The 12410-nt window shown below is 38.0% G+C and overlaps 1 protein-coding gene across 13 annotated transcripts in view; it reads right to left on the bottom strand.

Moving 5' to 3' along the window:
* The window catches only part of rbfox3a (RNA binding fox-1 homolog 3a), a 553126-nt gene that overhangs the window by 140754 nt on the left and 399962 nt on the right, over positions 1–12410 (bottom strand). For all 13 annotated transcript variants that reach the window (XM_017306231.1, XM_017306232.1, XM_017306224.1 and 10 more), the window contains one exon: positions 3458–3567. In XM_017306231.1, coding sequence (XP_017161720.1) covers positions 3458–3567 — 110 coding nt within the window. The remainder of the gene's footprint in view (positions 1–3457; positions 3568–12410) is intronic.

The raw sequence follows: 12410 nt of genomic DNA, 5'->3' as shown, positions 1-12410 counted from the left end.
GGCGCGAAGCGGTGCGGCGCGAAGCGGCGCGAAGCGGCCCAGCGCGGTGCGGCGCGAAGCGGCCCAGCACGGCGCTACCAGCCCGCACCTTTCCGTCGCAGCAAGAAGTCGCAACTTTTCTCTGAAAGCAGCCATGACAGATATACACTGCAAAAACATTAAATCTTACCAAGTACCTTTGACTAGGTTCTAGTCCAATTATCCTAATACATTTGAAGTAAGACAAAACTAACTTTTCAGCAAGAAACAGGAGCTTGTTTAAAGTCAATAATTCCTTAATATTGATGAAAGATGTCTTGCAAACATTTTATCTGCCAATGGAACAAGTAGTTTTTCAACAATTTGAAGGGATTACTGACTCAAAACAAGATCCTACGGCTCACTTTAAAGTTAGTTTTAAACTTCAAACTAAAGATACCTGGTGAGAGTTTGTGTTTTTGCAGTGCAGCTGTCCTGAGTTCATTAAGATGTCTTGGGTAAGACGAGTTTCTCCAGAAAGGTGCAACAAAAAATGATTAGCTTGTAATATTTCTCTCCTGAGTTGAACTTAATTCTTGTACCTTGTTTGTGTTAGATGCTAATTATGCTTATTTCTGTCCTGCACACTCATGTTTGTCTGAATCCCTGCTGCTCTGCAGCCATTACTGCTGAACCTCTAATAACAAACACAAAACTTGGCTTCTGGAGACTAAAAATCAGGCTTCCAGCATCACAACCCTTTTTTTATTTGATTTCTCTCGATTATTTCAAAGGGACCATCTGAGGCACTGATTTAGGTATAAAAATCTCTTCCCTGTGTTGCAGCTCAACTGGTTTATGACTCCGAGGGCAGGGAGTGATTTTATGCTAAATGCATAATTCATGGGAAAAGTTTAGAGACACACCAGCAATTTAGCACTGAATTCCAATAAAGTTGGGTGGCTTGCAAGGGACAGATTAACGAGGGATAGTTAAACTCAAAAGAATGAGAAATCCTGACTTCCAGTCATTTCTATGGGCAAAGCTCCAAAAACACTGAATCCTACATTTCCCATAATGCACCAGAGCAGGGCTCGTCTTTTAGACGTTCCAGAATCATGTCGGCAGGCAAAATGTCGTTTCCTACATTAATATCTGAATGTTTTCAGTTCTTGATCTACTTAAAGCAGGGAAAGATTTTTTTTGCATTATTTTAAATTTATTTTTTCTTTATGTTTGAAAATTTGTTCATTTCTCTGCAGCAGAAAGTAAATTTATTTCTACCTTCATAAATTCACTTGAAAACAAAATCGGTCCAGTTTGCTTCTACATATTGTTTTCTCAAAGTAGAACTGAAACTGATTTGTAAATAATTTTAAAAGAGTTATAATAACAGCTTGTGGCGTGTTTAACATCCCGGTGCCACTTATTTAATGTTTTATCACATTCTGCTGCAGGTTAATAACACCTGAGTGGACACTTACAGCGCCAGGTGTCCCTGTGGAGGTGGATAACTATAATGACCTTTTATTGGCTGAAGGGTCAAAGGTCACGGTGAAGCCAAACACAGAGTTTGGTCTTTAAAGTAAAACACAAACTATACAATAATTTATCAGCGTCAAGAAGCTGATAAATTATTAAATTTAATGCAATAAGAATGTTATTTTTGTACTTTTTTACCGTTATAAATACATTTAATCTGTATTTCAGTTCTTGAGTTGCTGTTTTTTAGGGCAGAATGACTGAAGTCGGGTTTCTTTACAACCAGTTATGAACATTAACTAGTTAATCTTTGCCTTAATTTTAAGCTGATTCAGATAAAATGAAGTTTTCTCTCAAAGTCTCACATTGTTGCGTTTTCACCAGAGCCGCACGGATCGATTCAAATTGGTATTAAATTGATGTTAATGTGGTAAAATTCAGTTTTAGAGGAGCTTCTTAAATCCATCTCAAATTATATTTTTTTGGCTTTTTTTATTCAGAAAAAACTCATTAAGATTTGTTTTGTTTTTCTATTTTTTTTCTGCTTATCATTTTAATACGTTAAAGTAATCTGTAGATACCTACAAACTTTGGTTTGTAACAAAAGTAATTAAAACAAACAGAGAAAACAGACAGAAAAACCCTAACAGACGAATTGGCTGAACTCAGACAGTAAAAAGGTCAAACTGGGCCTGAATTTACTTGGTATCTAATTAAAACACATCTAATTACATAAATATCTGTAAAAGTTATTTCTACCTGGCCGGTTCTGTTGGGCTGTTTGATGAGTCTTTATTGTTGAAATAAAATATTATTTTTAAAACCTGCAGGTGTGTCAGGATTTCATCAAACGGCCAGGAGCTTCAGGCCAAACACCAAGATTTTAATTATTATTACTTAATATGATGTGAAAATAAAATAAAGGAGGTTTAGTTAGGCGACATGTTTGTTACAGATTTGATGGAAGTTGAGTCTAAACACCAATTTCTATTTATTTTTAAACCAGTAGGCAGCAGGAAGTTACGTTTTGCTTATTTTTCATCTGAACTTTAGCGTTAATAAAGTATTTTTAGATTTTGAAGAGAACTTGTACAACTAAATTTATGACAAAACAACAAAGAAGGTTTCATGGAGGTCAGAGCGTCTCTGTTCCTCTGGTTTACACTAAATCTTCATATTTCCATCATTTCGCTGCTCAGGCGTCTGCAGTCATGATCAGAAGGTTATTTTTATTTGGAAACGTTGCCCTGCAAGCTAAACCCAACTGGAATCCAGACAGCCTCTCGCATCTCAGTTTGACATTAATTGATAATCAAACAAGCCTTCACATCAGACATTTATGAGATCAGCTGAATTATCTATTTAATGTAACCCAATTATATGCAACCCTCGTGCACCAATCAACACTAATTCCTGACTCATAAATGACAGCTACAGCGACAGATTGAATCAATAACAAACATTGATAAAAAAAACGTGCAACCCGCTTAGAAAGAGGGTAATTAACGGGAAGAGAAAGGGCTGAATTTAGTTTTCTTTGGGAAAATTGCTGAGATTCCTGCTTCTGCATCGCAGCAGCGACAAACGTTGGGTTTCCCTTTAACAATCAGAGTTAAGACATCTGTCATTAATTGTTAACGCCAGCTTCAACTGCTCTAGTTCTTCATTAAAACCATGTAATTATTTAACCAAACATCCTGAATTATTTAGTCAACCCTTTCCTCTGCTACTGGAGGAAAACCGAATTGTTTTGGAGGTAATCTTCCTTAAACGGAGCGCGATTAGGAGCTAAATGCTAAAATCAGGTGAGTAAATCCGCAGCAGAGGTCCTGCTGCGACGTCCTGCGCGCAGGAGCTAACGTTCAACAACACATGTCAGCAGAACAACCTTCAGAAACAGCCCATTACAGGCTTCTGGGAATCCCACACCTGATGTCTGCTGGATTCAGCTCGACTGCGTGAAACTCTTCTGACAAAACCAAGGTAAGTGTGCACAGAGGGGCCCAGCTGCTCTTACCAGTCTCGTAAAGAGGGGCACTCCCAAATGCCAGAGGTGATCGTTCAGCAGTCCGCTGTACACCACGTTCCCGAAGACGGCAATGCTTCCTGACTTACACAACGTGTTTCCTGCAGGGACACAGAAACACAGGCACACGTCATTGAAACGGACAAGCAGCAGCAAGGGGCAGCCGCATGCACTCCAGCAAGCAAACAGTCGGCCAGGAGAGGAGGAACAAAACCAGAGGCAAATTAAATCAAAGGAAATCACTGTGCAGGAAGCGAAATAATGGAGAATGCAACATCGATTGTTATAAACATTGATTTTAGCTGTTTATTGACCTTATATATAACGACAAATACACATAGATAGCTCCTCTGAAATCAATAAAGGTAGCACTGAGACAGACTGAATTACAGTATCAACACAGACGCATCATGACAAATACCATCACATTAAAGCGCTTCCACCTTCTTTCTATAACTTTTCTTTATCAGTTTGACTGCGCTCTCCTCCGAGAGGAAGCACCTCAACGCAGAGACCAGGGTGAACTTTACAGAGGCAGACCGAGTCTGGCAGTGAGAACAGGAACCAGCTGATAAATCTTTCACTCTGATAAACCTTGAAACTTCCTGGTTTTATAGCGCAGGTAGATTCTGGACTTCGAATCAAGATTTATCAGAAAAAAAGGGGGAAATATTTTCAGAGTTGTGCACGGCTGAGTTAATATTTATTGGAAAGTTGAACCTGAGGTGCCTGAACTCGGCACGGCTCGTTGCAGCAACATTAAATGATGTTCTGTTTAGATGTGAGCCGCTGGAAAACTTTTCAAAAAGAAATGAGTTGCAATACGTGTTGCTGTGACACGTCAGCTTCTGTTTGCACCATGAAACAAAACAGAGACTTTTCATTTAGCAAAACATTGAAAAGAAAACCGTTAATATGCAACCAATCGATTTATTTTACTCCAACGTTTTGCACGGATTTATCACCAGTACTCCAAGATAAATAAGCGTGATACAAAAATCTGCTCCGGACTCAAACAACAATTAATTATTTTGCTCCCCTGACAACAGTTCCCATTAAGATTTACCATGTGTAACAGATTCAGGGTCAGCTTGTGATCCCAGATTTAAATGTGATGATTACAGAGAAAATAACAGCCTCAGTGTTTGCACCTTGCAGCAGGTGTGCATTAATACACACCAGGAAACACAAAGGAGTTTGATTTATGGTGTAATGTGAAAACAAAGTAGATTAATCTGAACCAAGAATGTCCAAACTGTGGGTCCGGGGACAATTTGTGGTCCTCTGGATGGTTTTGTTCGGCCAGAGCAGCAGATTTTCTCCTCAAGCTCTTTATAGACAAATAAAATCTTAATTTTTTTCTTTTCACTGAAAACATTTTCCTAAAAACAACAAGCAGAGCCCTACTTTTGTTGCCAAATGTAAAAAGAGAAATGAGGACGATCCAAAAACCTTTGGAAAATATTTGCCTGTCATTTAATATAATTGTGCAAAAACCTGTTAACAATGACTTACAAATTTCTTTGCTGCAAAAAAGATTATCTTGCCTAATTAATCAATTTAGAATATCAAAACAAAGAAAAACAACAAATGTCTTAACAAAAACATTGTTTTCAGGTTTAATAATAAATAGAAAATGTGGCCCTAGTGGTGAAAACTGATCTAACTGGACACTGCAGTGAATAATACGTATAAGAAATATTTATATTATGTAATAAAACAAGAAGATCATTTAAACTTTCAGACTTCATTGTTAAAATTCACAGATTAAACATAAAAAAAACACTTTTCATTCATTATCATTAGTTGTTTTCCATTGTTTGCACGTGGATGTTTTCTTACTCTCTTTCCTTCTTATACTTCATTTTTAATTGTTTTCTTAAGTTAAAGTTTGAGGCAGAAATTAAATCCAGCTTTAGTTCAATTTGTAGAAGTATCAATTTAAGAGTGCAACTTTTCTCTTTAACGAAAAGCTTTAAATTTGCTGTAATTGTTTTAATTGTGGATAAATCTCCAGCCTTCAGAGACACAAATGTCTGCATGGGAGAAACGACGCCTCTTCATCAGCTCAGAGTGATTAAATCATGACAATTATTAATGTGCTTATTTGCTCAAGTAATGTTGGGATTTCTTAAGTGAAACTTTTGAAACACACTGTAGATTTTTCTATAATTTACTCAACATTTCTAATATTCTTCATGTAAAACAGCAGAAATGTTTGCTGTAGTTCTTGAGCCATGATGTCGCATCGTATCAGCTGGTTTCAGCCTCAGCACGTCTGCTTGGGTTAAAACAAACTGCAGGAGGCAATAAGCTCAGGTTCGTCCCGCTGCTTTAACTTCACATCAACTTTGCATTAAAGATCAGCGGTTTTATTATTTTGTCTTGGAGGAGGCAGATAAAAGTTTTGCGGGTTGCTGCAGCGTTATTTCAGGATGTTCCTGCCCTCATAACCAGCAGGTTGAGGGTTTGGCTCCCCCAGCGCCGTGTGCGGGTTCCCACAGTCCCTCCAGCACGGTGGGGGTCGTCGGAGGGGTCAGCGCCCACTGGGACGGCCTGCAGGGCTGTGGGAGAGGCTGGCTGCAAGATGACCGTGCATTTAGGTTTTATCTGCTGCTGCTGTGTGGTTGGAACTGCCACGGAAAGCTGCAGGTTTTATTTTTATCCCAATAATCAGAAAAAGAAAGGGGAGGAGATTAATTAGTTATCCTTTGCTCTGGTACGTAATTTTATTTATTTACTTTCTATTTCTCTTTTACCCAAAATATCTGTGACCCTTGTTCATCTGAGGAATATAGGAAAATAATAATGCAAATAAAAAAGATTAAATGAAAAATACATACAAGTTAAATATTGTCATTGTTTTTTCTTGTAACATTTGATTATGTTCTGTGTTTTGTCTTTGTTCTCCATCTTATTGTTTTTATTTGTTTGTTCTCTTTCCTGGTTATTTAGCACTAATTTGTCGGTCTGTAATGTTTGTTCTATGTGAACTAATTAGTGAATAAAACAAACAAAAAGTGTTTAAGTTTGTAATTTATTTATCACTTGTCCTTAAACATATTTCTGTTTTTTTTTATTGTTGGCCAAACTGCTGCAGTTTAATCGATATTGTCAGGTTTTTAGAATTATTTTACATTTTACACTTTTCAATCAATCACATTTTATTTGTTTAACACATTTCAGCATCCAGGCATTTCACAGAGCTTTACATCATTACACACAAAATGCAACATGCAGCATTGAACCAACAATCAAAAACATTACATTTCCATATTATTTCAGTTTAAAAATTAGTTGGTTAATTAATAATGTTATTCCTGTTTTTTGTTTAGATTTCGTTGCTGGTTTGACCAAATGGTCCAGACTGAGTTTCTAATTCTGTATAAAACCAGTAAGATTTCAGCCACTGGCTGTAAGAAAACCAGTACGGTAAAGAATAAAATCCAGCAGGTGGAGCATTGAACATTCTGCTGATGCTGAGTTTTTATCACCTTTCTTGACATTCTGACTTCACAATTTGGACCATTAATGGAAAGTTGTGGATGTGCATGACTGTCCATTAAACCCAAATCCAGAGCAGCATTTCTGCAGCTGGACGCCGTTCAGCAGGACAGAGTCTCCACCGCGCAGGGAAGCAGTGGCACATTCTGCCAACCCGTATAAAAACAGTCGACTCCCGTCTGTTTGTGGATTTTTCTGTGGAACTTACTTTACAATATTCATAAAACATTTGCCAATTTGCAGACTTTTTCATTGAGCTTATATATATATATATAATTAGGAAGCTGACATTTCTAGTTGCAATGCCACTTGACACACTACTGGCTGCCGTAGAGCACTGGTCAGTTTCCTTAGAGCTGATTGGCTGGAGATGAGGAAGTCCTGTTGTGGCTTTAAGACAGTTTCCACTATTATGCATATTAAAGGGGTGATATTGTGTAAAATCACCTTATTTCAGCTTTAGACCATATTATAATGATATAAAGCTTTCAATTACCCACTTAAGCCTTTTTAAGCAATTTTAGAAATATATTAGAAGATGCAAATTAACAATACAAACAATTTAAATGTATTGCATAAAATGCAGTAACAAGTGAAGCTAAAACCACTCGATGAGTTTTTGGTGGAACGTATTTACACACAAAGTGTTTTAATTTTCAGTGCAGAATGTGTTTATATTTTGTACAGTTTTGGTTTAATTACGGCTCTGAATATGTTTGAGTCTGTAAGTTAATGATTAATCGGTTACTAAATTAGCTGACGATTATATCAATAATCGATTAATCTGATCACTCATTTCTATGCTGAAAGTTTGATGTGGAACTGGATAAACTCCACACTGATCTGGGTGAATCTGCTGCTTTTTAAATCATTTCCTGTATTATTTTAAAGTGTCTCAGATCATTAGATTTCCAGCCGTGACGTGTGAAGCTCTCCTTCATAAGTTCACCGTCACTAAGACACTAAATTAGCTCAGTGGCGATGAAGGCCCTTCACACACACACACACGCACGCACGCACACACACACACACATCTACAAACACACATCTACAAACACACATCTACAAACACACACGCACACACACGTCCCCCAAGAGTGTGATGTAGTGCACACTGATGTCCCCATGTATGTGATGAATGCAGCACAGAAAACACAGGTCTCCATTGTAATTTCTGCACAAAGGAATGCAGCAGAAAGGCACACCAGGGGTGGAGTGGAGCAGTGCTGACAAGAAGCGCATGCATTATTTAAAAACAAAAGTAAAAAATGCCCATTAAAGTGTCAGCGGTGCTTTCGGCAGTGCTGGCTCGGGCGCAGTGTGCGTATTACTGTTATTAATGGGCCAGGCGTGGGGGGCATTGCTTCGGTGTGATTGCTCCGCTGCTGTTGCTATCTGCAGTTCAAGCCCCCCTCCCCACTTTCCCCTTTTTCTTTCCTTCTGGGTGTGTGTGTGAGTGTGTGAGTGTGTGTAAGAGAAACAGATAAGGAGCATGATACAGGCTGAGAAAGAGACGCCACAAGACCCTGAGAGCACAGTCAATGAGCTCCTACAGCTAATATCATTTCACATTATTGAATGCGTATTAAGGCAGAGAGGCCCTGTCAGATGAATAGGAGCACCAGCACTTATATCAGATTCTGATCTGCCATCATGGCCACGTCTGAAAAAAATAAAAAAAAATGCAGAGAATGTAGTCAGCATATTGAAAATAATTGCATACCATTTTTCTTTGCAGTTTAACATCAGGGGCTATACATTACAGCGACTGACACAGCAGAATGAGGTCATTGTGCATGTTGTAATTACAGCTGGGTAAACACTCGACTCTGCTGCCAGGGAGAAAAGACGATGCAAAGCCGTCACCTTTGAGCCGCGCCGCCATCACACTATTGGAAAATATTTAACACATCACTCGGAATAAGTAAGCTGAGCAAAATGATCACAGTTTGTTGATCAATTTCAGAGAGCTGTGATGCTCCGAGATCAATCACCGCAGTGGGTGTAACGCGGCGCGCAGACGGCACAGCCTCATCCCTGACCCATTCTTCCTGAACCAGTTTGTTATGCTGTTATTAATGGTGTTTACATGCAGCGAATAGAGCACATAATCAAATTTTCTAGATTTGCATGTAGAAAATGTCACATAAAAGGGACAGCTTAATTTTCCCCCTCACAAACTCTGCAGAACTGTGGAGCCGGTGGGGTTTTCACTTATTTATTTATTTACTCTCGGTTATTAAAAATGCATTCAGCTCCTCGTGTTTGTACCACTGGAGGAGCATCTGTATTTTTCTCCCATTTAATAAAATCGAGTGCAAACCGGTGACATGTTGCTTAGTGGTTCACGATAACGCTTCTTTCGGCTGTTAATCCTGCTTTTTCCGCGGCTCCCCTCAGCAGTTGGGTGTTCTCTCATCTGCAGACTTGACAGCATTGAGCCCAGCCTCTGATTAATTATTAATTGTGTGATTAAAGTGTGTGTTGCTGTGGTGTGTGTTTTAACGGGAGGGGTGGAGGAATGCAACCTGCAGTGAATACTTTGCATTATCTACAACTCTGAGTTTTTATTTCAGGACGTTTAACTGGAGGCGTCAAGTTATTCACTCCCCAAATGACCAGCCGTGTAAAACACCTGCGAGAGCAGAACCAGGGAAGGTGAACGTATTGTTTTATTAAGTGAGTGATGTCTACTTGAGTCTGGTTCAATTTTCCTTTGGCTGCAAGTCAAGGCTTTTCTTTTTCTGAAATTTTCTTTCGGTGCAGACATGTGCGGGGAGTTTGGCCCACACACACACACACACACACTTCAAGGCTGCTGCTGCTGCTGCTGCTACCTGTGTTTCACGATTCAATCCGCTTATGAATTATTCTCAACGTCAACACTCCAGCTTAAACTTCAACGTTTTGCAAACTTTTTTGTATGAAGAAAAGAACATAAAGGCAGATAAAATGAGATTCTGTGCAGCTATTTATTACGTCTGCATGACTTATGCAATCAAGAAAATGCATCGCATTCAATCCATCAGAGATGCTGCATTGATTGCTGAGAAAGTCTTGATCTTATCAAGTCTGCATCTGAAAACAACCATGAAAAATATATACTATTTTTTTCTATCTTTTTCAAATAAACACAGCTACATCTCCAGAGCTGTTTGCAAAAAAAATAAAGAAATAAATAAGTGCTCTCCTAGCCTAAAGACAATCTCTTCTAATAGAAAATCTGTTCAAAGTCAAAGACTAACCTGCACTGGAAACAGAATATACCTGTTTGCTGAGCTGATAACTTGTTTTAGGAAGTTACTCAGATTATTACCACGCAGATTTTAGTGAAACTGATTTCAAGCCAGTTGAAAGTGGAAAACTAAAACCAGACTTCCCAGATTCAAAGCTTTTACATCAACAAGTTGGACAGGAGATTTATTTCCAAACAGTAAAAAATATCAGCATCTCTTTTAATCAGCCACAACCTGAGAACCATAAAACCTTTTTAATGACCCAACATACAATAATATGCATTTATACTGACGGTGGAAATTATTCTAGCTCCACTGCAGAAGCTGACATCAACAGCTCTTCGGGTTACGGCCAATCAGAGCCAAGGAAACTGAAAGGTCCCCCTGCAATGGTTGCTTTACAAATGCTGGCCAATGGCGAGGCAAGTATCGTTTTATTTCAAATATTTTGAATATATTCTACGAAGAGGAATTTCTACGAATGATTTGGAGTTAAAATCTGCCAACACTGACCCGTGGATAGAGGGAGGTCTACTGAATAACATCATCACTTTCTTTTGTTACCAGAGGTTTTTCAACTGGAACAAATTTTAGATGAATTTTAATTTGCTGGATATTTTGGACAGGCTCCATTTAAGTTTCAGTGGAGGTCTAATCATATTTAGAGTGACTTTTTTGCTCTTTATATTGTTTCCAGCTGCACTGACAATTCCTGCATGAACAGCTTGAAACCAGTTTAAAACCCGAGAAGCAGGAAATGGAACATTACGTTAGGAGAGACACTTGTTTCTATTTGTTTCATAGCCTGAACGAAGGAAATTAACAGAAAAGGAAAGACCAGAGCAATTACACACTAATTAAGTTTCATAATCTCATGCTACTCTATGCAGACATAGAGTAGCATGAGTTACACCAGTTAAGATTCACTCACATCGGCATGCCAAACGCTTGACATACCTCACATGAAATGAACTAGAGATTTTTTTTTTAAGTTTACATGGTTCAGTAAATAATTATTTTACTACTAGGGACACCAATAAATTGTGTGTAGACAACTGGAAAATAAAAAAAATAAGACATTAAGACCATAAATAACTATCCTTTCATAATTAATTCTTAATTTCCCAGTTTATCCCAAAGCAAACTTACAAAACAGAGACAAATCATTAATAATTTACATGAACCCATGTAAAATGTGTCTTAGATCTGCCAACACACATGGCCAAAATAATCAGTGCCAGCAGCTTCAGGAAACCATGTTACCAACATTAGTTATTCACTTACATGTCAAAAATATATGATGAAAAAGACAGAAAGTTAGTTTGCTAACATTTTCTCTTAGGATGTGAACAGACTGATGACTTTGATGGTAAAGATATGATTGTTTTAAACTCAGTTTTTGGCTTTTAAGTATATTTATCTGCATATTTAAGAAAAAACAACTTCAAATAAGAAAAACATATGATATGGATATTAAATGAAAGCTGGTCAGAATGCATGAATCTCTGTGACAATAAGTATTAATGCAGATTGTTGATCTGTCGTTACTGTGGAACCGTAAAAAACATTTTCGAATTTACTCTAATAAAAATATAAATAAAAGTTAGCATTGATTTTTTATTTTTGGTAGAATTTTGATAAAACAAATTAAAGTAGCATAACTGACATTCATTGAATGTTCCTTTAAAAAATTGATTCAACCAGTAAGATATCTGCAGAGTTTATCAGTGAAATAAAAATGCTAAAAATACGAAGCACTGGAGCCGGACTAGAGAGTCGATGTTTCATTACTCAGCAGTAAAAAAAAGCTTTCTGGCTCTTTGAAAACTGGATCTTTGCTTCAGTGTTTAATGGGAGGACAGTTTTTATTGTGGGAAAACAGGAATTTACTGTAATAAAATCGTATTAGTAAATAGTTTTAAGCTGTTGCTGAGATTCTGAAAAGATGAAATTGAACATGAATGGAACAAATTGGAATCACTTTTTATTTCTACGTCAGAAGCGAAGAGGGAAAAAACAACAATGGAAGTAAAGCAAGTAGTGAGGTCATCTAGGTGTGTGTGCGTGTGTGTCTGCATGTGGGTGTGTGTGTGCGTGTGTGTGTATGTGTGCGTGTGTGTCTGCATGTGTGTGTGTGTGTCTGCGTGAGTGCGTGTGTGTGTGTGTGTCTGTGTGAGTGCGTGTGTGTATGTGTGCGTGTGTGT

This window comes from Poecilia reticulata, linkage group LG8 (genome assembly GCF_000633615.1).
Source record: "Poecilia reticulata strain Guanapo linkage group LG8, Guppy_female_1.0+MT, whole genome shotgun sequence".
In the NCBI taxonomy this organism is placed as follows: domain Eukaryota; kingdom Metazoa; phylum Chordata; class Actinopteri; order Cyprinodontiformes; family Poeciliidae; genus Poecilia; species Poecilia reticulata.
This window is presented reverse-complemented; position numbering and strand designations above follow the sequence as displayed.